This window comes from Theobroma cacao, chromosome 3, assembly GCF_053813885.1.
Source record: "Theobroma cacao isolate CCN51 chromosome 3, ASM5381388v1, whole genome shotgun sequence".
Lineage (NCBI taxonomy): Eukaryota > Viridiplantae > Streptophyta > Magnoliopsida > Malvales > Malvaceae > Theobroma > Theobroma cacao.
The window spans coordinates 37,661,297-37,681,671 of record NC_142641.1 but is presented as its reverse complement, the minus strand read 5'-3'; the positions used below and the strand labels follow the sequence as shown (position 1 = coordinate 37,681,671).

At 34.8% G+C, this 20,375-nt stretch overlaps 2 protein-coding genes across 2 annotated transcripts; one reads left to right on the top strand and one right to left on the bottom strand.

The window, feature by feature from the left end:
* Nucleotides 1-742: 742 nt before the first annotated feature.
* LOC18605359 (uncharacterized) lies at nucleotides 743-1,563 on the top strand. Its single transcript, XM_007038327.3, has one exon. It carries the CDS (start codon nucleotides 964-966, stop codon nucleotides 1,132-1,134), a length of 171 nt encoding a protein of 56 aa, XP_007038389.3. The 5' UTR covers nucleotides 743-963; the 3' UTR covers nucleotides 1,135-1,563.
* A 7,979-nt stretch (nucleotides 1,564-9,542) lies between these two features.
* G3PP1 (putative glycerol-3-phosphate transporter 1) lies at nucleotides 9,543-13,056 on the bottom strand. The gene is made up of 3 exons (XM_007038325.3): nucleotides 12,888-13,056; nucleotides 10,832-11,910; nucleotides 9,543-10,430 (listed from the first exon to the last, which is right to left on the bottom strand). Exons 2-3 carry the CDS (start codon nucleotides 11,832-11,834, stop codon nucleotides 9,865-9,867), a joined length of 1,569 nt encoding a protein of 522 aa, XP_007038387.2. The 5' UTR covers nucleotides 11,835-11,910; nucleotides 12,888-13,056; the 3' UTR covers nucleotides 9,543-9,864.
* Between the last annotated feature and the right edge of the window lie 7,319 nt (nucleotides 13,057-20,375).

Genomic DNA, 20,375 nt, shown 5'->3' with positions numbered 1-20,375 from the left:
ATTATTGTTATGTTATAATTGTTTTATGATTATTAATTTTAAATTTGAATAATAGAGTTATATTTTATTTGTGTATGTTAAAATTAAATTATTAATAAAAATATTTTAATTTAATCATATTAATAATTTAAACGAGTTATTATTTGTGCCATATTGTATAAAATTTAATTTGACTCATTTAATAAATATGTTAAGCATATCGTATCGTGTGCATATTTAATAAATATATTCGTGTACATGTTATGATTTTGATATATTTAATTAATTGTGTTGTGTTTGTAGTTATCTATTTAAATATTAATACTTTATATTTATGCGAGACAATTAAAATACTTAGACACAAATTATAAACTGCACTTAGCACAAACCTTGAACATCTTCTCTCTCTTTTTCAAATCACTATAAAGAACAATGCCAGTTATTTGAATATTTGCCTGTTCCCTTTCTGTTTTTGTGCCGATAATAATAACTTTTGAAAGTATAAATTTTATGGCAATGTTATTGAGCTCAATTTAATTACGGCATTCAGCATCATTATGTAAATTATACTTATTTTTATATATAAATAGATTGAAAATAGAAATATAAAAGTAAAAGAGAAGTAGAAAAGCGTATTATTAAATATTTTGTATTTGTCCGTTAACGTCACCGTGTGATTAAAACTTAAAAGAATTGGGTTTTTTTATTTTTTATTATTATTATTTGTTTTGCTGGAATAACAAAACCAGAAAAGGGTAGTTACAACGTGCCACAACAAGAAAATGACAATTATGCCCTATGAGTGCATTCTTCTTTTCCGTCGAAGTTCCGATCTTCCAGATGCTTCGAGAAGCCAATTCATCTTTCGCAAAAACCCTAATCCTAAAATTCAACCCAAACCCCCACGATCTCTGACGCTAAATCCCAGAAATCCGATTCCACTCCTTCCAAATTTCAGTTCAAGTGCGGCAATCTCACTACTTCATGGGAATAATAAAAAGCAGTTTTTCGTTCATCGCAGGCACGGTTTGCGGAATTTACATTGCCCAGAACTACAACGTTCCCAACATCAAAAAGCTGGCTGACACCGCCTTCTTCATGGCCAAGCATGTCGAAGAGAAATACCGCAAGCCCAAGAACAGGGACGACGATTAGCTGCTATACGAATCCGTTTTTTAGGAACCAATGGAATCAACAGGTTCAATTTTGTTTTCTCTTCATGATTACAGGAAAGAAAAAAGATTATTTTGTTGGATCAAATACGATATTGGGGTTTTGTACAAGAGAAGCAAAGATAAATTACTGACAAATTTGGGTGCTCTTTTACTCAATTGGGGATATATTGGTTTGAATATTGTTGGTTTTTAAAAAAGTTTATACTTTAATTTTGAAATTGGAATCTTATGTTTTGGGATTTTGGGTTGATTGGTGTTTAGGGAATGAATGCAACAGGTCTTCAAAAGCCTGTAGCCTGTTCTTACTCACTCGGGCGTTTGTTCTTTTCATAGCTTGAGAAACGATAATTTACCATTAACTTGGTTTCAAAACAATGTCAGGCTTTGCATAATTCAATATTTTGTTCAATGATGGAGTTATGTTGATTTTGTATATGGAATTTTTGCAGGTGTTAGTACTATTGAATTAATTCTATTTTGCATGATAGGCAGTGATCATTCTTTTCATTACGAACTGGTGGATGAGTTTTCAAGTGGTTGTTAATTTTGGAATGTATGATATTTTCAATCAGCTGCAATACAGTTGCCAGCTGGGTTAACCCTTTCAATTAGCATTAGCCCTTTAAGTTTCTGAGATGGATTTCCCTTTTAGGCATTGCTTTTATTGAAGGGAGACCCTTTCCTTGTTAACTTTATTTGATGTTAACCTTGTGTTGTGTGTTTCTTTCACCTGCAGTTCGGTGGTTAATCCTGTGCCTTGATAGCTTCCAATTTTTGTTTTGGAAATTAGAACTACTCAGTTTTAAGAGTTAAGCGAATTGCTTATCTTTGACATCTGGTTATTAGTGAATTATGGCGTGGGGTTGGTTGTGTGTCGTTCCTCGGTTTGGAGTGCTTTGTGAGGCTTTTCTGGTGCCTTGCTCTCTCAAGGCTCTCTTAAGTCTCGAGTTTTCTGGCATAAAGGGCAAGTAGAATGTAGCTTCTAAGTGTTGGTGGTTATAGGTTATAGGGAAAGTGTATATTCGATGCCGGCATTGTCCCAGCTATCGTCATGATAGATAAGATAGATAGGTAATAATGCTTCTGTTCTCTTTCCGCAGCATATCCATCATGTCATGGCTTTCAAGTTATGTATATCAAGTGTATGCTTTCTTGCACGAGGCCTAAACATGGGCAATTTGGTGGCTACTTGAATTTTTGTTTTGAATCTCAATACTTTGGTCAAACTGTTGTTAGTGGTTTATCCTTTTTCTTTTGAGAATGTTTTAATAGAAACACCAGCAAAGATAATAATAAAAATTGATCCTCATTCTCGTTCATGGGAGTAGCTACACTCAATTAAACTTTTAATGGAAAGTACCCTACCCTGAGAAAATGTTCACCCTAGATATCATAACAAGTTTAAATCTCTTCAACGTTGACTAGATTGGCGTAATTCCGGGGGCACTGGTATATCAACAGTAGGTCTTTAACTGTGCGTAGACTGCAATAGCTCCGTGAACAGGATCAGATAAGAAGTTGCTTACCAGCTCCTGGTTAATGGGAGCGCCTGAATCAACCTCTAGGAATGCCTGTTGAGTAAGGATGTAACCAAAACGTGGAGCCCAAGCTCCACTTTCTTGAACCCAATCGTGCAGTTGTGGAACAATTATCAACCATGGAAGAAACTCCTCGAGTATGCATGAAGGGGTTCTGTCGCAACGTGCGGGTTCGGGAATCCGTCCGTCAGACGTCGGCGAAAATTAAAATCGTTTAGGAGTCGCCACCAATCTTTTTTATCTATGTGTGATCGATCACCTATTAACTCGATTCTATCGACGAAGTTCTAAATTGATTTTAGATTTGTCGACAGAGTGAGAACTGGTCCACGTTTTTAGAGATGGGTTCGGGAGTGCGGTTACGCACGGAGAAGGGTTAGCACCTCCGTGGCGCCCGTTCTACGAACGGTACCATTTAATCTCAAGTCATCTTAATATAGCATTCTCTTAGTTTAATCCCTACTTTATTAATTAAATTTTTATTAAATTAACAGACTGAGTTTTTTTTTATTTGGTTTTACGTATGCACATGATGCAAGCGTAAAATGATGTCATGACTTATTTATTTTAAATGATGGAGTCGGTAATCTTTTATTAGAAAATTGTTCGAAGATCATCCCAATGCTTTGGTGAAGTCTCTAAATTTTTCTCACCTAAAGATATTCTCGGAAGAACTCGTCTCTACAAGCTCCTCGGGGAAATCCCATCATCGGGATTTCCGCACCATTTGCAAAATAAATGTGGCATGCAATGATAATATAAAATGATGAAATCTACATGATCGTGTTTATTAATTAGTTGGTTGGTAATATTAACATGCTTAATAATTTCAAGAAATTTATTGACTTATTCATATATTTATCATTATTATTTATCATTATCATTATATACTATTTTAAACAACAATTATTCGGACTAATGGGAATAGGAGTATAAAATTCGGATTTATTACGACGCTTCGATGAAAATTCGTTTCGAACTCCGCCCTTAAGTGACTCACTTGAAAGAGACAACTCTTTGCCCCTGTTAGGTGGTAATACTCAAGTAATTGTTTCATTTATTTATTTTTATTATTTTTTTTTATTTGCAAGTCTCTAAATATATTTATAATATTTTTTATTATTGTTATTATTTATTTATTTATTTTATGTATATATATTTATTCTTCTTTTACTATTATTTTTATTTACTACTATCATTATTATTTTTTAGCATTAAAAGAGACATTTATATATATATGGCTAACTTTCCTAATGTGGTTTAAATCATAATAAAAATGTAATTTTTTTAAAACAAAACGGGCTAACTTCAAATTAATTGAAATAGGCCCAAACAAAAAAAATGGGTTATACTTTACTGGGCTCGAATTAGCCCAACCCGTCGACCTGCAGAAGCCCAAATCTGTTACACCCGGCTTGCCTCCTGAGATCCACAAAGCAGAGTTCAAAACGCACCGTTTGGTGCCTGTGGGGCTGCTCAAAACGACATCGTTTGGGCCTGGACCTTCCAACTTCTGCCACTCCACTAAAACGACACCATTTTGCTCTCATTCTTCTGGGTATAAAAATCTTTTTTAGCTTTTTTTATTCATTTTCAAATTTCTTTTTCTCTCTCTAGCTGGCCATTCTCTGTCTTCTCTCTAAAACCTTCTTTTCTCTCTTCGTCGGCGTCCTTTCTTCTCTCTCGTCGGCCTTTCTCTTTCTTCTCTCTACTCGCTGGCCTCTCTCCGAACACCTACTCGCCGGACTCTCTCTCTCTCTTCTCTCTAATCGTCGGCTTCTCTCCGAACACCTACTCTCTACCCGTCGGCCACCGCAAAAACTCTCTTTTCGTTTCACTTCTTCCCTTCTTCAACTTTCAGTCGGTAGCCTCCCTTGACGTCGATCTCCCTGTTGATTCTCTCCAACCCAAAAAACTTTTTTTTACCCTTAAACTCCCATCTCTCTCATTTTTCAGATCTCACTAGTTTTCTTTTTTGGTTTTTTCTTTGTGTTTGTTTTGATTTTTTTGTATTTCTTTGCTTATGGCTAGGTAACTTCTGGTAGTAGCTTTTTGATCTGTGTTTTCTGTCCCCTTTTTGTAGACATTTAAAAATAATAATAATAAATAAATAAATAATTTTAAATTATAATAAAATAAACTAAAATATAAAATAATATAAAAATATATAAAAAATATAAAAAAAAGGGTATGGCTGGGCGTATGCCCAGCCATCCCTTTCCCCAACCACCACGCATGATGGGGTTCTGGCCACCAACTCCCTGGTGCCAGAACCCCATCGTCGGGTTATCCAAATTTTTGGACAACCCTGCTTTTTAAGGACCACCTGCAAAAACCAAACAGGGGGCAGAAAACACAGATAAAAAAGCTACCACCAAAAGCTACCTAGCCACAAGCAAAGAAATACAAAAAAATCAAAACAAACACAAAGAAAAAACCAAAAAAGAAAACTAGTGAAATCTGAAAAATGAGGGAGAGAGGAGTTTAAGGGTAGAAAAAAGTATTTTGGGTAGGGGAGAATCGGCAGGGAGATCGGCGTCAAGGGAGGCTACCGGCTGAAAGTTGAAGAAGGGAAGAAGTGAAACGAAAAGAGAGTTTTTGCGGTGGCTGACGGGTAGAGAGTAGGTGTTCGGAGAAATTCCGACGATTAGAGAGAAGAGAGAGAGGTCGGCGAGTAGGTGTTCGGAGAGAGGCCAGCGAGTAGAGAGAAGAAAGAGAGAGGCTGACGAGAGAGAGAAGAAAGGACGCCGGCAAAGAGAGGAAAGAAGGTTTTAGAGAGAAAACAGAGAGTGGCAAGCTAGAGAGAGAAAAAGAAATTTGAAAATGAATAAAAAAAGCTAAAAAGGGTTTTTATACCCAGAGGAAGGAAAGCAAAACGGTGTCGTTTTAGTGGAGTGACAGAAGTTGGAAGGTCCAGGCCCAAACGACGTCGTTTTGAGCAGCCCCACAGGCACCAAACGGTGCGTTTTGAACTCTGCTTTGTAGATCTCAAGAGTCAGGCCGGGTGTAACAGATTTGGGCTTTTGCAGGTCAACGGGTTGGGCTAATTCGAGCCCAGTAAGGTATAACCCATTTTCTTTGGTTTGGGCCTATTTCAATTAATTTGAAGTTAGCCCGTTTTGTTTTAAAAAAATTATATTTTTTATTATGATTTAAACCACATTAGGAAAGTTAGCCATATATATATATAAATGTTTCTTTTAATGCTAAAAAATAATAATGATAGTAGTAAATAAAAATAATAGTAAAAGAAGAATAAATATATATACATAAAATAAATAAATAAATAGAAAGAAAATTCATAATACCTATAGATTTTTTTTAAGAAAAATATATATATAAATAATAACAATAATAAAAAATATTATAAATATATTTAGAGGCTTGCAAATAATAAAAAATAATAATAAAAAAAATAAATGGAACAATCACTTGAGTATTACCACTTAAAAGGGGCAAAGAGTTGTCTCTTTCAGGTGGGTCACTTAAGGGCGGAGTTCGAAACGGATTTTCATCGAAGCGTCGGGATAAGTTCGAATTCTATACTCCTATACCCATTAGTCCGAATAATTGTTGTTTAAAATAGTATATAATGATAATGATAAATATATGAATAAGTCAATAAATTACCTGAAATTGTTAAGCATGTTAATATTACCAACCAACTAATTAATAAACACGGTCATGTACATTTCATCATTTTATATTGTCATTGCATGCCACATTTATTTTGCAAATGGTGCGGGAATCCCGATGATGGGATTTTCCCGAGGAGCTTGTAGAGACGAGTTCTTCTGGGGATATCTCTACGTGAGGAAAATTTCGAGACTTCACCAAAGCGTTGGGATGGTCTTCGAATAATTTTTCAATAAAAGATTACCGACTCCATCATTTAAAATAAATAAGTCATGACATCATTTTACGCTTGCATCATGTGCATACGTAAAACCAAATAAAAAAAAAAACTCAGTCTGTCAATTTAATAAAAATTTAATTAATAAAGTAGGGATTAAACTAAGAGAATGCTATATTAAGATGACTTGAGATTAAATGGTACCGTTTGTAGAACAGGCGCCACGGAGGTGCTAACCCTTCTCCGTGCATAACCGCACTCCCGAACCCATCTCTAAAAACGTGGATCAGTTCTCACTCTGTCGACGAATTTAAAATCAATTTAGAACTTCGTCGATAGAATCGAGTTAATAGGTGACCAATCACACATAGATAAAAAAGATTGGTGGCGACTCCTAAACGATTTTAATTTTCACCGACATCTGGCGTACGGGTTCCCAGACCCGCACGTTGCGACAGGTTCAAGGAATCAACCGCTTTAATCAGACTCGATGATGATTTTTGAGTATGAATGGTCCTTCTTTCTCAAGACCCCAATCTGGTGGCAATGATTCATCAAGTTTTAAAAGTAGTCTACTCTCTTCCTCTAGCTGCTGGCATATTATTTGCTGAAAATCCAGTGCTGGCAGTTGGCTCTTAATTCAAGATTGCTAAGAATGAAGAAAACGAAAATTATGGGTGCTAAATAATTGGTATCTTGGTACAATCGTTTTATCCCGTTTTCTATGTCTCCTTGCCCTTCCTACAAAACCCACCAAAAGATTAGTTGGCAAAAGGAACGAACCAAAAGATAAAAGTGACTAACCAGTAAATCTGAAGCAGCTATTTCCATATAGAAGTCAAAATGTATCTTTTACTATGTAGAAAGTTAAATTGTTTATTCTTTTGTTCAGTTATCATGGAATGCACCAGTTTTCATCAGGGTATTGTAAACTCGTTAGATTACAAGGGGAAGAGCCTTGTTATTCACCTTTGAATGGCTTTGGAGATTCATTTAGAAAGCTAACAGCGTTCAGAAGTACCAGGTTCCCTTACAACTAGGCTTAGTGTTTTCCTTGGTTGTTGGTTCTTTCATTTATTCCACAGCCGGCCTAAGAAATATGGATCCATGAAAATATCATTTTCTTTTCTGGGAGAATTGGCATATTTCTCCTCTGAAAGCATCCTTTCATTATTTTGATGTTGGGCCGTGATCTGTTATCGGGTTAAGGGTCCAGAACAGGGCCATGCACTCCATTTCTTCTTCTCTAATTCGCATTACTTTGTCACATTTGATGGAAAAATTCCATCACCATTAAAAGTAACAAAGGCAAAAGATAGGAAACGACCGGTGCATATTATTATATGCAGAAAGACAAAAGAAAGATAGCATAGGATTTTACGTTTCTTACTAATCTATTTGTAAAATTTAGAAAAGTTGTCACTATGTGTGGTTTAGGGATGAGAATCAGTTTTCTAATCTCTATGAGAGACGGAGAAAGAGAGAGAAAGTGATGATTAATCAAGTGATTTTGAGAGATCAATAGGAATATAGGTTAATATTATTTTATGTTGATTGACGCACCTAGCAAAATTTCATTCGTAATTCGTAAATGATTAATATTTAATTTAAAATTTTTTAATTTTATAATTTGAAATAATCGTGATTTGTAAATGATTGATATTTAATTTATAATTTTTTAATTTCGTGGTTTACGCGGTAATCAAATCAAGTTCGTGGCTGATACACAAAAATAGAAATCATCTTGATATCTGTGGTCCATACAAAAATCAGTATCAGATTGATTAATTAAGTAAGGGACCGAAGGTCGGTTTCATCATTTTAGTATTAGTTTAGTCTTAGCGAGTGACAGAGCCAGTAAACCGCTGGGGTTAAAACCGACAAACAGCATAAAACCCCGCCAAAGCATCTATTTACTGCCACTATGTTATAATCTTGGTTAGGGAAAATTTCCCATTAACCTCTTCATATCTTTAGAATAATCTTGAAACCTAAACATTTAAAACTATTTCAGTGTTTAAAATTTCATGTCTTGTTTCATTGTTATAAAATTTCATAAAAAGGTTATGAAATTTCATATTGAAACATTTGATAAATAATTAGTGCATGTATTTTTTTATTTAAAAAAATATTTTTTTTTCATAATATATATATATATATATAATATTTATATGTTCAAATGACTGTTAAGAAAACGGCCTTGCGTCTAAGAAAATGTTTTCATTTGTCTGGATAGCAGTATTCCCCATGTTAAATGTGGCAAAGAATAAACGAGGTAAGAATAAACCAGGTAAAGAGCTCCTGCTCCTGGCAATGGCATCATTTTCAACTTGCCAACCCAGGCTTTTTCTTTCAGGATAATTAATTGATATATCTAGCCAACAATTACACCTGGACCAGCCTGCTTGCAACCATTAAGAGGACCAGCATTTTCCTTTTTTGCATATCTGATAGCAGCCATTATAGAAGCATAGCTTTCTCAAAGTCAAGTGGGCCGGTCCAGCGTTTGGTGGAGAACATTTATAATATAAGTGGTCGAGAAACGCATGGGCAGAGCAGCTGTTTTCAATCGTCTAGTCAGAAGGCTAACGAACCTTTTGTGTGGACCAAATTTTTCCCCGCTCCATTCCCTGTATCTATGCACATTTTGTACCTTTTCACCTTTCACACATCTATATGGGGCACCACTCTGGGCCAGTTTTCATATTTGGATGTGCTTTCCGGCCAACAGTTGTCTTACATTGTCTACCTGGATCCTCAACAGTCCTAAACAGAACTCCACTATCAAACTTGTTTCATGGACATTTCTGATTTCCTTTTCCTGAATCCTGGTTACAGAAACATAGGCAACACTTTTTCACTAAAAAATTGGTCGATGGTTTGATTCACTCTTTTGTTTTGCCAGTAAATTTTGTTTGTGTATAGGCCATGGATGCACAAATAAATATGGCTCCAATCAGGAAATGCTTAAACACTTTGACAATAAAGAAAGGGTGATATTCTGAATAAGCAATAATATTTGAATGATATTATAGCATACAATATGTACATACGGAGGGACATGGATAATCCTCCCTCCCTGCCCTCTTTTTTTTTCTCTTTTCCTTTTTCTCCCAACCTCTCCCTCCATTAACCAAGTAAAAAAAATAACTAATAAAAACATGTATCAATCTAAAACCATGGAGAAGGCTACAAAAATCTTCTCCTTGCCCAAGCCATAATCAAAGGCTCTTCCCTCTTCATTTTATAGCTAGAGCTAAGACAGACATGAAAACCACACACTTTATACAGACGGAGCTCCTGTTGCCCCTGCAATAAATCAAACATCCAGTTCTGCAGCTTCAGATCTTGACTCCTGTCCACCTTGTGACCTTGATTCAGAAATCCTTGCAGCCACCTCGGCCACCACAAGCCTTGTCAACAACAGCCCTGCTACTAGAGCTGCTCCCATAAGCATGGTAAAAACTGCACTCCAGCTCTTGGCAGAAATGTAACCAGTTAATAATGGTCCAATTGCAGCACCAACAGAACCTGTTCCATCTATGATTGCTGTCACAGTTGCCAATGCCTTTGAGTTCCCCTTTAACGAACTGTGTGTTCCCAGGTCGGCCGAGACGGCAGTTGTTATAAGAGCATAGGGCCCATTTACAAACATGCCGGAGATGAACATGAGAGCTATGTTCATTGCCAAGGAAATATGTCCATAACTACGATAGAAATAAAGAGCAGGGATAGCGCAATACATAAAAGTTGCTGCTGTTATGGCTCTGGCATCTAGACGATCAGAAATGTGGCCAGCTAAGATTCCTCCGAGCACCCCTCCAACATCAAAAAATGTTGACATGTTTCCAGCTGTCTCGTTGGATAAATATTTTCCCTCAATCGCTGCCAGATAGATGAATAGAAACGAAAATTAGTAATGAATCATCTATAGTCAGCCAAGAACATTTTAGAATCCATGAATTCAGCATGTTAATGTAGTCATTGAATTTACATCAAAGGATGAACAAAAATCCTATGGAGATAGTTCAGAACAAAATGCAAGCAATTCAAAAGTTATGAAACAGCTTCAGGCATTCTAATGGGACAAAAGGTATTCCATGTTGGTTAAAAAAGGTCACAAGTACCTTGGGTCTATACAAATTCGATATTTCTATAATTCTATGTCAACTAGCGACAATCCATAGAGTGCCCTGTTTTTTTCTATGGTCAAGGAAATCAGTCTTTTAATGATAGTACATGGATGCAGAAATATGTGATTGGTGAAAGAAAATATATTAGAATACCTGTATGGCTAATGTAGTATGGAAGCCAATAGAGGAATGTGTAAGCAACCAATTTGGCAAAGAAGAGGCAAAATGCAAAAGGAGCAACCCCAGGGATTTTCCATGCTTCTATGAACCCCACAGCTTTTTCCTTAAGCTCAGTATCTGAGCCCAACAGAGGCTCTGTTACCCCCTCTCCATTCTTCCTAGGAGAATCTACTTCATCTTCTTCTCTATCAACTCCAACCGATTCAGGACAAACAGGCAGTAAAAGGAAAACCACCAAGCCCAAAAAAGCAATAATGAGACCTGGCACAACAAAGGACCAACCCCATCCATAGCTTAATAGTGCTGAAGCAATCAAAGAACCAGTAATGTTCCCAACAGATGTGTGGGCATTCCATATACCCATAATCAGCCCTCTCTTTTTCTTCCCGAACCAGTTACCTACTACAGCAACAACTGAAGGCCATCCTGTTGATTGAAACAAACCAGCGATCATTTGTACTATCAGGAAGTAGTAAAAACTATGGAGTTTAGCCCAGTATCCAACACCAAATAGTGCAGTAAACAAGCCAGTTCCGATCATTCCCACTGTCAGAAAGATCCTTAAGTTCATTCTATCACCCAAGTGTCCAGAGAAGTACATTCCAAAAGCATATACCGCGAGAAAGGCCACATCGAGTTCACCAAGCAAGGCGGTCCCATCAGATCCATTAAAAGGGGCCCAACCATCTCCTAGAACCCACGAAAGTCTTTTGCTTTCAGCAGGTTCACTAATGTATGTTATCCTCCATGGGAACTTCAAGCCTACATCAGATGACTGGGGATCAAGGGCACTCTTGACAATGCTGGTGGTTTTCCTTGTTGCATGGTAGCTAGTGTAAGCAAAAAACGTCACAATCAAGACAATGGCTTGATAGGTTTTATAAGAAAGCTTTGCTTTCGTAGTGGATTCTAAGAATCGAATTCCAAGAGGCTTGCTATAACTTCTCTCCGCTGGCAATTCAGATGGTGAACCCATATAATTTTGATTCCCTCAAAAAACTATAAAGAAGAAGTACGGCTCCAACTTCTCCTGATAGACCAAAAACAGCAAGCTGGACATTTGAGAAACCAATAAGCAATGTGAGACAGTTATTCAATAAGCAATTCCAAACTAATATTTACTCAACCAACAAGAGAATTCTAATAATAAAAGATCCTATAATCTAATCTAACAATCAAGTTAATGTTGATTCATACTAAATCAAACAATGATTTGATATCACTCAGAAATAGCACAAATATCGCAGAAAAGTCGTTAAATTCAGGGCAGAGTGCAGCGATGCTAATTTTCCATGAAATTTACCGTCCGTCAGTCCCCATATTACTCTCTTTTTTTTCCTCCAAAAAAAAAAAAGGAAAAAGAACAAGCCATGGCAAAGTTACCATATCAAGCTGCTATAAAATTGAGATACTGTGCTAAAAAGGTCCATCAAAATCTAGTCAAAGTTCAATTCAACTTCTAAGGTGAAAAAAACCAGTCCTTAGAAACTAAAAAAGATATTCCCTGTCTTCACTAAAGAAAAGACCCCGATTTATTTCTGACATGAACTCTCTCAAATTTAACATAAAAATCAACTGAATCCTTGGATGGATTGTATCCAAAGTCCACATAATCCGTTATCAATGATGCTAAATAAGAGAGGATTCAATAGGATCTTAAAAGAAAGCAACATATTTCAAAAAAGGGCGCTTAAAATGAAAACAAAACACGATCGAACGTTATATACTGCTTTGTAAAACGCAGGTGTGAATACAGATTACACATGAAAAAACAGAGAATCTCCAAGAAACAGGGACAAACTGAAATTTTTTCGGACTTTTCAACACACAGTTTGACCATTCGGAAAAGAAAACACCCAGTCTGTCACACTTGCTTCATAGGAGATTCCCTTCATTAAATCAATGTTACCAGCTAAAGAATGTCATGAAGAATTCAAAAAATCAATATAAGAAAAGAGGGTGAAAACCTGTTTACAAGAATCAGAAACAGACACATTTAACAAAATACAGCAATGAAAAAGATCATTACCTCTGGCTCAGCTGAGCACACTAGATTGCTTCGTGTTTCAATATAACTCTTTCTTTTCTGTCAAAAAATATATCTTTCTTTCCTCGCTCAATCTCTTCTCTTCTCTTCTTTTTTTTTCTCTCCTCTGGTTTTTCAGTTGCCAACAAACGAAAACGCCTCACCGTTTTAAGCTGTGACAGCGGGATGAGTCTTACTGGAAAAACAATTATTTAAATATGGGAATTTCCAATCGTGCCCCTACTTAGTTTCTCAGTAGTTTCCTGTTTACTCCTTTATATACGGTGCTCGGTTTCTGTGAGTTGACTTAATTGCCCCTCGATAACACATGCTGGTTACAGCAATTATTATGTGTTAACCTTAAACAAATTCCCACTACGACAAGACACAAAACTTAAATTCAGAAAAAATAGACCAATTAGTTCAATTTCGTATATTGGTTTTGGAATTTTATTTTTGTTAATAAATTAATAATTACTTAAATTTACTATGATAGTAGTTTTTTTTCTTCTTTTTAATGGTGCAAGTCTCAAATAAAGTAAAAACTACATATGGAGTAGGAGAAAGGAAGAAATATGCTTGTTAACTTTTCTTATGGTCTTTTTCCCAATTAAGTCGCTAAGGGCAATAGGCAACTAGATCGCGTTCACAATAAAATGAGCTATATATATAAATAGTAGTCTTTTTTCGTAATTAACATACTGGAGGTAATGAAATGAAATTGAAAGTTTGTGGTTACTTTTTTTTTTTTTTTTGCCTTTTTCATAAATATATATGATTTTTTTTTCTTATTAATTTTTTCCACATATGAAACTTGAAAGTAACAATATAATAAAGTCTTAAAAAGCGAAACCCTACAAGAGCAAGTCTCCCATATTGAGAAGAAAAAAATTGACACAGCAACCGACTGTTACCCACTTTCCTACGTATACTAGAAACATTTTTTGTTTTATTTTTCTCATAGATATACAAATCTCTGCATATTTTTTTGAATAAAAAACAAATTTCTGGATGCGTTTTCAACTAATTCGTGTCACGTGCCGTACCACTATCATTGGAAGACCAAAAACAAAAAGGGATATGATAAACAAATAGAAGCATATAGAAAACAGAGTGCGATCATCAAAATATTTCGGTTTAGTTTGCGTGAAGAACAAGTGCAAAAATTAAGTTTGTGTGTGTGTGTGTGACCAAATTGAATGTATCAATTTAATTTGTAATGAAAGCTATCAGGTTCAAACACCAGTGGATCAGTTATTTTATTAATAATTTTCTCTTTTCTTTTCCTTGCAAATCCATGCTTCAACTTTTGAAAATTCTACTATATCGTAACACAAATTACACAAATGAAATTACTACTAAGCTTTTAGACTCATTTAAGTCAACCCATGATGAAATCTTTTCTCTAAATAAATAAAGAAAGAAAAAATGTTTAACTTTTAAATTATATATTACTAGTTTCTCTAAATAAATTTAAAGTTTTTTCTGATAAAATATTTTATTTAAAATTCATTGAAAAAGAATATTTTCGACGGAATAATTAGTAAAAAGTTTTATCAGAAAAATTGTAATCAAGATTGCATCACTTTACTAGCTTTGCCCTAAGCCTCCCGGATAATTTATTTTATCATGTCAATAGAAAATTAAAAAGACAAGAGTGTGTAATTTAGTCCTGGTGTGAAAAATGTGGAGAAGGAGAAGGAGAAGTTGAGAAGCACTGCCACCGGCGCAACCGTTTTTGTTTCTTCGTGACGTTTCTCTCCTTCTCCCAAAGAAAGAACAAAACAAGCAATTGTTTGTTTTATTCAAGGTTCGAAAGCATTTGGCATAAGCATTTAAATAAGGAGAGAGTCGTCGTTTAGTCGAGGTTTCCAGCCATTGTTAATTTAAAGGACATTGTTTTTCAGCACCTGACATAAGCAAAGGAAGAAGTTTTCCTAATTTACGAAAGGGCATGAACGTTTAATGCCTGAGATAAATTAAAAGCAGACGGAAAAAAATAATCAAAATCTCTTCTGTGAAAAAATGTTTGAGACATGGAAAGTGCCACATTTGGCTTCTCTCTTATTTTTCTTTGTATTCCTCTCATGGATTAAGTTGCTTTTTCTAATACTTAAAATTTTTTAAAAAATTAAAATTTTTATTTTGAATAAATTAAAAAAATCAATGATGAATTTAAAATTTTATATGAAGAGTGATTAAAAGATAATCACATAAAATTATAAATTTATATATTTCAAATTTTATATAAATAATAATAAAAAATTAAAAACCGATCATCACTTTTCATCACCAAAATGGCTCCTTCACTAAAAAAATATATATATAAATCAAAATTTGCAAGATATCAGCTTTGTACTCTCACCTCATATTCGGATTTAAAGCTTTTAACGGTTGAGAATATTAAATTAGTTGATTTTGATTTTTGATGTCAATGTACCTTTATTTTTCCCTAGTTTTCCTGCCCAACTTCTTGGTAGCGATCAGGACCCACCAAATTCAATTTTCCCGGAATAATATTCATCTATAAATCTACTCCGTCCGATCCACATCTCTAATGATCTGGTGTCCCAACTTTTTCCAGGATTATTATTTCAGGACACATGGTCCAAAAGGTCATTTCGGTCACACTATCCAAAAAATAACTACAGAGCTCAACCTGGCACAACCGTAATTTCTCCAAACATGGGGGATATTTCCGTTAATCCACTAGCCGGCTGTATTTGTAATTGTAGAAAGGGCGGGTGGACTCAAAGGCATATTCGCATATCCAAGAAGAATTATTCTTAACGCGCAGCGTATATCCTCCTCTTAAGAAACGGGGACCCGCAACTGCCACGTGGGAGTACGAATAATGACGTGTCAGTATTTTGGATCATGTTTAAGGAGAACTAAAGCCAGGATCTTAGGCCACGTTGAGATGGAGATACCAGGCCTCCTATGGGCTGGTTGTCGGCATCAGGGAGTGGCCTGATTAAAAAGAAAGTAAGGGGAAGCAGGGAAAGCACACAGAAATTTCGTTGTCTGGCATTTCCCGGTCGAATCAGACACTGGGGGCTTCAGCCTTTTTTTGTCAGTTTGGATTGTAGCATTCATTGAGTAGTTTTCGGATATGTGTAACTGTAATTTTCCTTTGGATCCTATTTCCATCACGTATCTCTTTAATTCTCGGTATATTGATATTAATGTTTGTCATGCGACAGACATTCACTCGATAGTGGGCTGCTGGGTGGTGGCATGGTCATAGCTTTTTTTGTCTCTGGATGTAACCTTTTGCATTCTGATAACATTTAAATTGATTTTTTATCAGATAATTAACGTGGTTCTATAAAGATTTAAGTTTAAATTATAGTATAGTTTAATTATAAATATTTGAGGTTTGTAGGAAAGGAAAATTTTACGTTTTGTTATGCAACCAAGCTGTATTATTGGACCTAGAGACATTTTTTTGTGGATTTTAATTTAATTTAACTTTATATACTTCGAATCTTAATTTGTTGCTTTATAGTAGTATTTAATACTTTTAATTAACAATTTTCATTTAAAAATAAAAAAACCTTTTATATTGTCAAAACCATGTAATTATTGCATAGTCATGTTTATAACATTTAATACATTTCAACTAGTGATCAGGTGTGCGCATATGAAGATGAATAAGATATATGGTTTTGGGTAAAATAAATTATTTAATTTTTATTTAAAAATAAAAGACTTTTTATATTGTCAAAACTATGTAATTATTGCATAGTCATGTTTATAACATTTAACACTTTCGGTGTGCGCATATGGGGATGAACAAGATATATGATTTTGGGTAAAATAACTTGTTTAATTTTCATTTAAAAATAAAAAATCTTTTATATTTTTCAAACTATGTAATTATTGCATTATCAAGTTTATAACATTTAACACTTTTGGTGTGCGCATATAGGGATGAACAAGATATATGATTTTGGGTAAAATAAACTGTTTAATTTTTGGTAGGCGAGGTGTGCCTTTTGCCATTAATTAACTAGATTAACTTAAATTATAATAATCAAATTGCTATTGTTGAGAATTTAAATAGTAGTATAGTGCGCGTTTATATGTTCAATCTCGTGGGTTGCGGCGTGCTCACCACCAAGCAGACGGACGACAGTGAAATTTCCCAAATGTCTGCTCCGGAAGTCCATAAACTGACGTAAAATAAACTTGGTTCGTTTTTCCCAACGTAACAACATTCGACTTATAAAAATCACAAGAAAAATTAAAGCCGTTCAAACTAAGTTTGCTGGCTGCGTTTTCCATAATCTTGTAAAGAGATGTATTGGCGTAAACTGATCAGCATCATCATCATCATCAAACGAGCCTCGAATAGAAAATTATTTTACCTATATTGCACTCTCAGCCCAGGGCACGAACCCTTGATTATTTAAATCATATGGAACCTAACTTATGATGAAATGGAACCCTCTCCACGTAATTCCTTTTTAGTTATAAGATGCCTCAACAGAATGCAATGGACGATGTCTGTTTGTTGCATTATATTATACGAGTCGTGTGTCAAACTTAATTAGAAGCATGTGACTTGGGGTTTTGCTCAGTGACGTGTGGAGAAAGGACACTCGTAAAACTCTTGTTCGTGAGTTCATCCATTGAGAATAAAATATGAAATGCGAAATTATTTTAATCTATTAGTAACAAAAAAAGTAACCACAAATACTAATAAACTAATGACATGTACAATTGATCGATGTGTACATGTACATATTAAGTATAAAGGTAGCAATAAGATTAATGGAGTCGAATTATTTGTTAATTTTATAGGTTTTTTAATTTAAAGAAAAGAGATTCGAATTTATTATTTAAACACAAATTATATATATTTATTATTAAATCAAATATTTTGATATTTTATAAATATATATTTAATTACATGATTTTATTACTTCTTTTTTTATTTATTTTTCTTTACAGAAATGTTTAAAATGTGAAGGCTCCATGGAATCTAGTAGATGGCACAAATTAAAGAAAAGCATCAAATGGATTCAAATCAATTTTATTTTAATTTTATATTAATTCACAATAAAATTGAAGAAATGTTTAATTTTGTTAGGAGTCATATATATAAGATGCTCAATTAGAAAATGTGGATAAGATCGCTCTGTATTTGATTTACAGAAATGCATGCTTCCTTGTTGCACAGATGGCAGTAGGGGATAAATTGCTTGCAAGAGGAACATAGGGAGGAACTCTGCTTGAGGTCCAACCGTAGCAACTGGATTATTCTATGTCAGCACATCAATTATTTTCTTCCCAAACACTTGTTAAAAGGACAATCATATTGAGTCGAGACTGGAGATTTTTAAGCACCAAAGAGGCATATTGACAGCTGATCAAGCATCATTTTTGGATGATCATGTTGAGGGGGACGTTGATGCTGATGCATCCATCCAAAAGCGATTATCATTATTGGCTTTCTGGGGTCTGTTTTGTTTTGGATCAGGAAGCTTTTTCACATATATATATTTCCTGAAATGGAAATTTTGGGGAAAATACATGGAAAGTTCGTCTTCTGGAGTTTTTCTGCCTCATTACTAAAGGTTGGGCCGCTTTGGATTTTTTTGCATTGATTGTTTAATTTGGACATGCCTGGATATTTCGGTCACACAGTCGGAGGGAAGACTTACTACACCACAAATCTCTGGCATTTTTTTTTATTTAATTAATTGATATTTTACCCTCAACACTAGAAGGTATCAATACGAAACAAAGTTTCTTTTTGCAAATTCTATCATGAAATGATTAATGTTTCAAACTCTTTTTTTTTTCTATTTTCAATATCTTTTATTTATAATGAAACATTTATAAATAATTTAATTTACGTAATTTGTTTGAACAAAGTTTAACTTGATTTGAGTATATCTTAACGGAAAAATAATCACATAACTTAAGTTTAATTCTTTCTCTAAATAGTTAAGATCAGTTTTATGAATTTACATACATGTCAAATGCTGATCAATTCTAAAGTTGTTGACAAGATTTGACTCAATTACAAAGACGTCTTAAAGGAAATGGACCTACGTCAAAGCAGCTACACTTTATGGACTGTTTTGACCAAAACCGAAGCACAAGTGGTTTTCCTTTGAACGCAGAATACAATTTGCTATTACTTGTGGGCGAGACATGAGAGACCTACTTGCTACGTTTCTCCAACCGTACGTTTTGTTCCAAGGATTTGAGAAAACATGCGTGGCCTAATCTTAAATTTTCCATTTGATATAAAATGTAGTACGATTAATTAGATGCGCACGTGCATAAAATCAAATTGTTTGTTTGGAGTCATTCACGTTACCTTTGGTCAATGGCTGCGGGCGCACCTGCCAAAGCAGATGGATGGCGGTTGGTTTTCCTAGATGTCTACTAACAAAAGCGCGAACGTTTGAGGCCGAACGCTTACCTTATCTAAAACGTACTATTCCAAGGAATAACCCAGCCTTTGCCTATGCCCATACTGACTGCGCCCTTCACTCTCTCTCTCTCTCTCTCTCTCTTTGTTTTGTATTATTTCTATCATATATTATAAGAGATAAGATGGTGTTTGCTAGAGAATTTTTGAATAGTAAATTTTGTATGTTTTTGTATAGCCCGAACCTTTTGACTTTTTAAATTAATTGTCCGTTTAAAAGATTCTTTGAATTATTTAGCACCTATACGCTAACTGGGGATAAGCCTTTCTATGCTTTTCTAAAATTTTGTCTAAATGGTGAGCAATGAAAAGGGAACCATGGCTAAGTTGAAACTGAGTCATGTGTCAATTTAAAAATGACGTGCGGTCTGCATCGTATCACATAGTATTGGGTGGACTGCATTGCTTGGATAATGGGCGTGGGCTCACAGATGGCAACGCAGGTTTGTTTTCAAACGTTTTTTTCTTATTTCTTTTCAATGGAAAACCTTTTTATATATCAAAGGCTAGACATGGGCTCTAGCTTCTAGTTTAGTGACGTACAGAAAAAGACTTTCTTGCTTGGTCTAGGCTCTTCTCGAATTTTACTTCGACCTGAGAGGAAAGAGGAATATAAGTAACTAGATGAGATGGTATCCAATGAATTATACCTCATGTTCTAAACCAAAATAGAAAAATGCCCAACCAACGCTAAACAATCCGGTTCTTTTAATGGAATTTTACTCACCTTCTGATCCTTTTCTTTGTTGATTCACAAGGGGCAAACATGGTTTTATATTATCTTTGCAAAAGGATTGGAATTGACTGCTTCTGACTCTCAACTCGTATCTAATGTGAAGGAAAAATGGGCTGACGAATTGGATGGATTTCCAACTTTTCTTCTACTTGATCAATTAGAATTAGGTCTACATGATGTGTGTATGAATCTGCCAGAAGGTCTTTAAGGTTTGTTGGTTAAATGAACATTTAAAAGTTAGCAGGCCTTTTGCCACATATAGGCTGGGTTAAAGCTAGGCAGATTGCTTACAACCAAAATCCAAAAA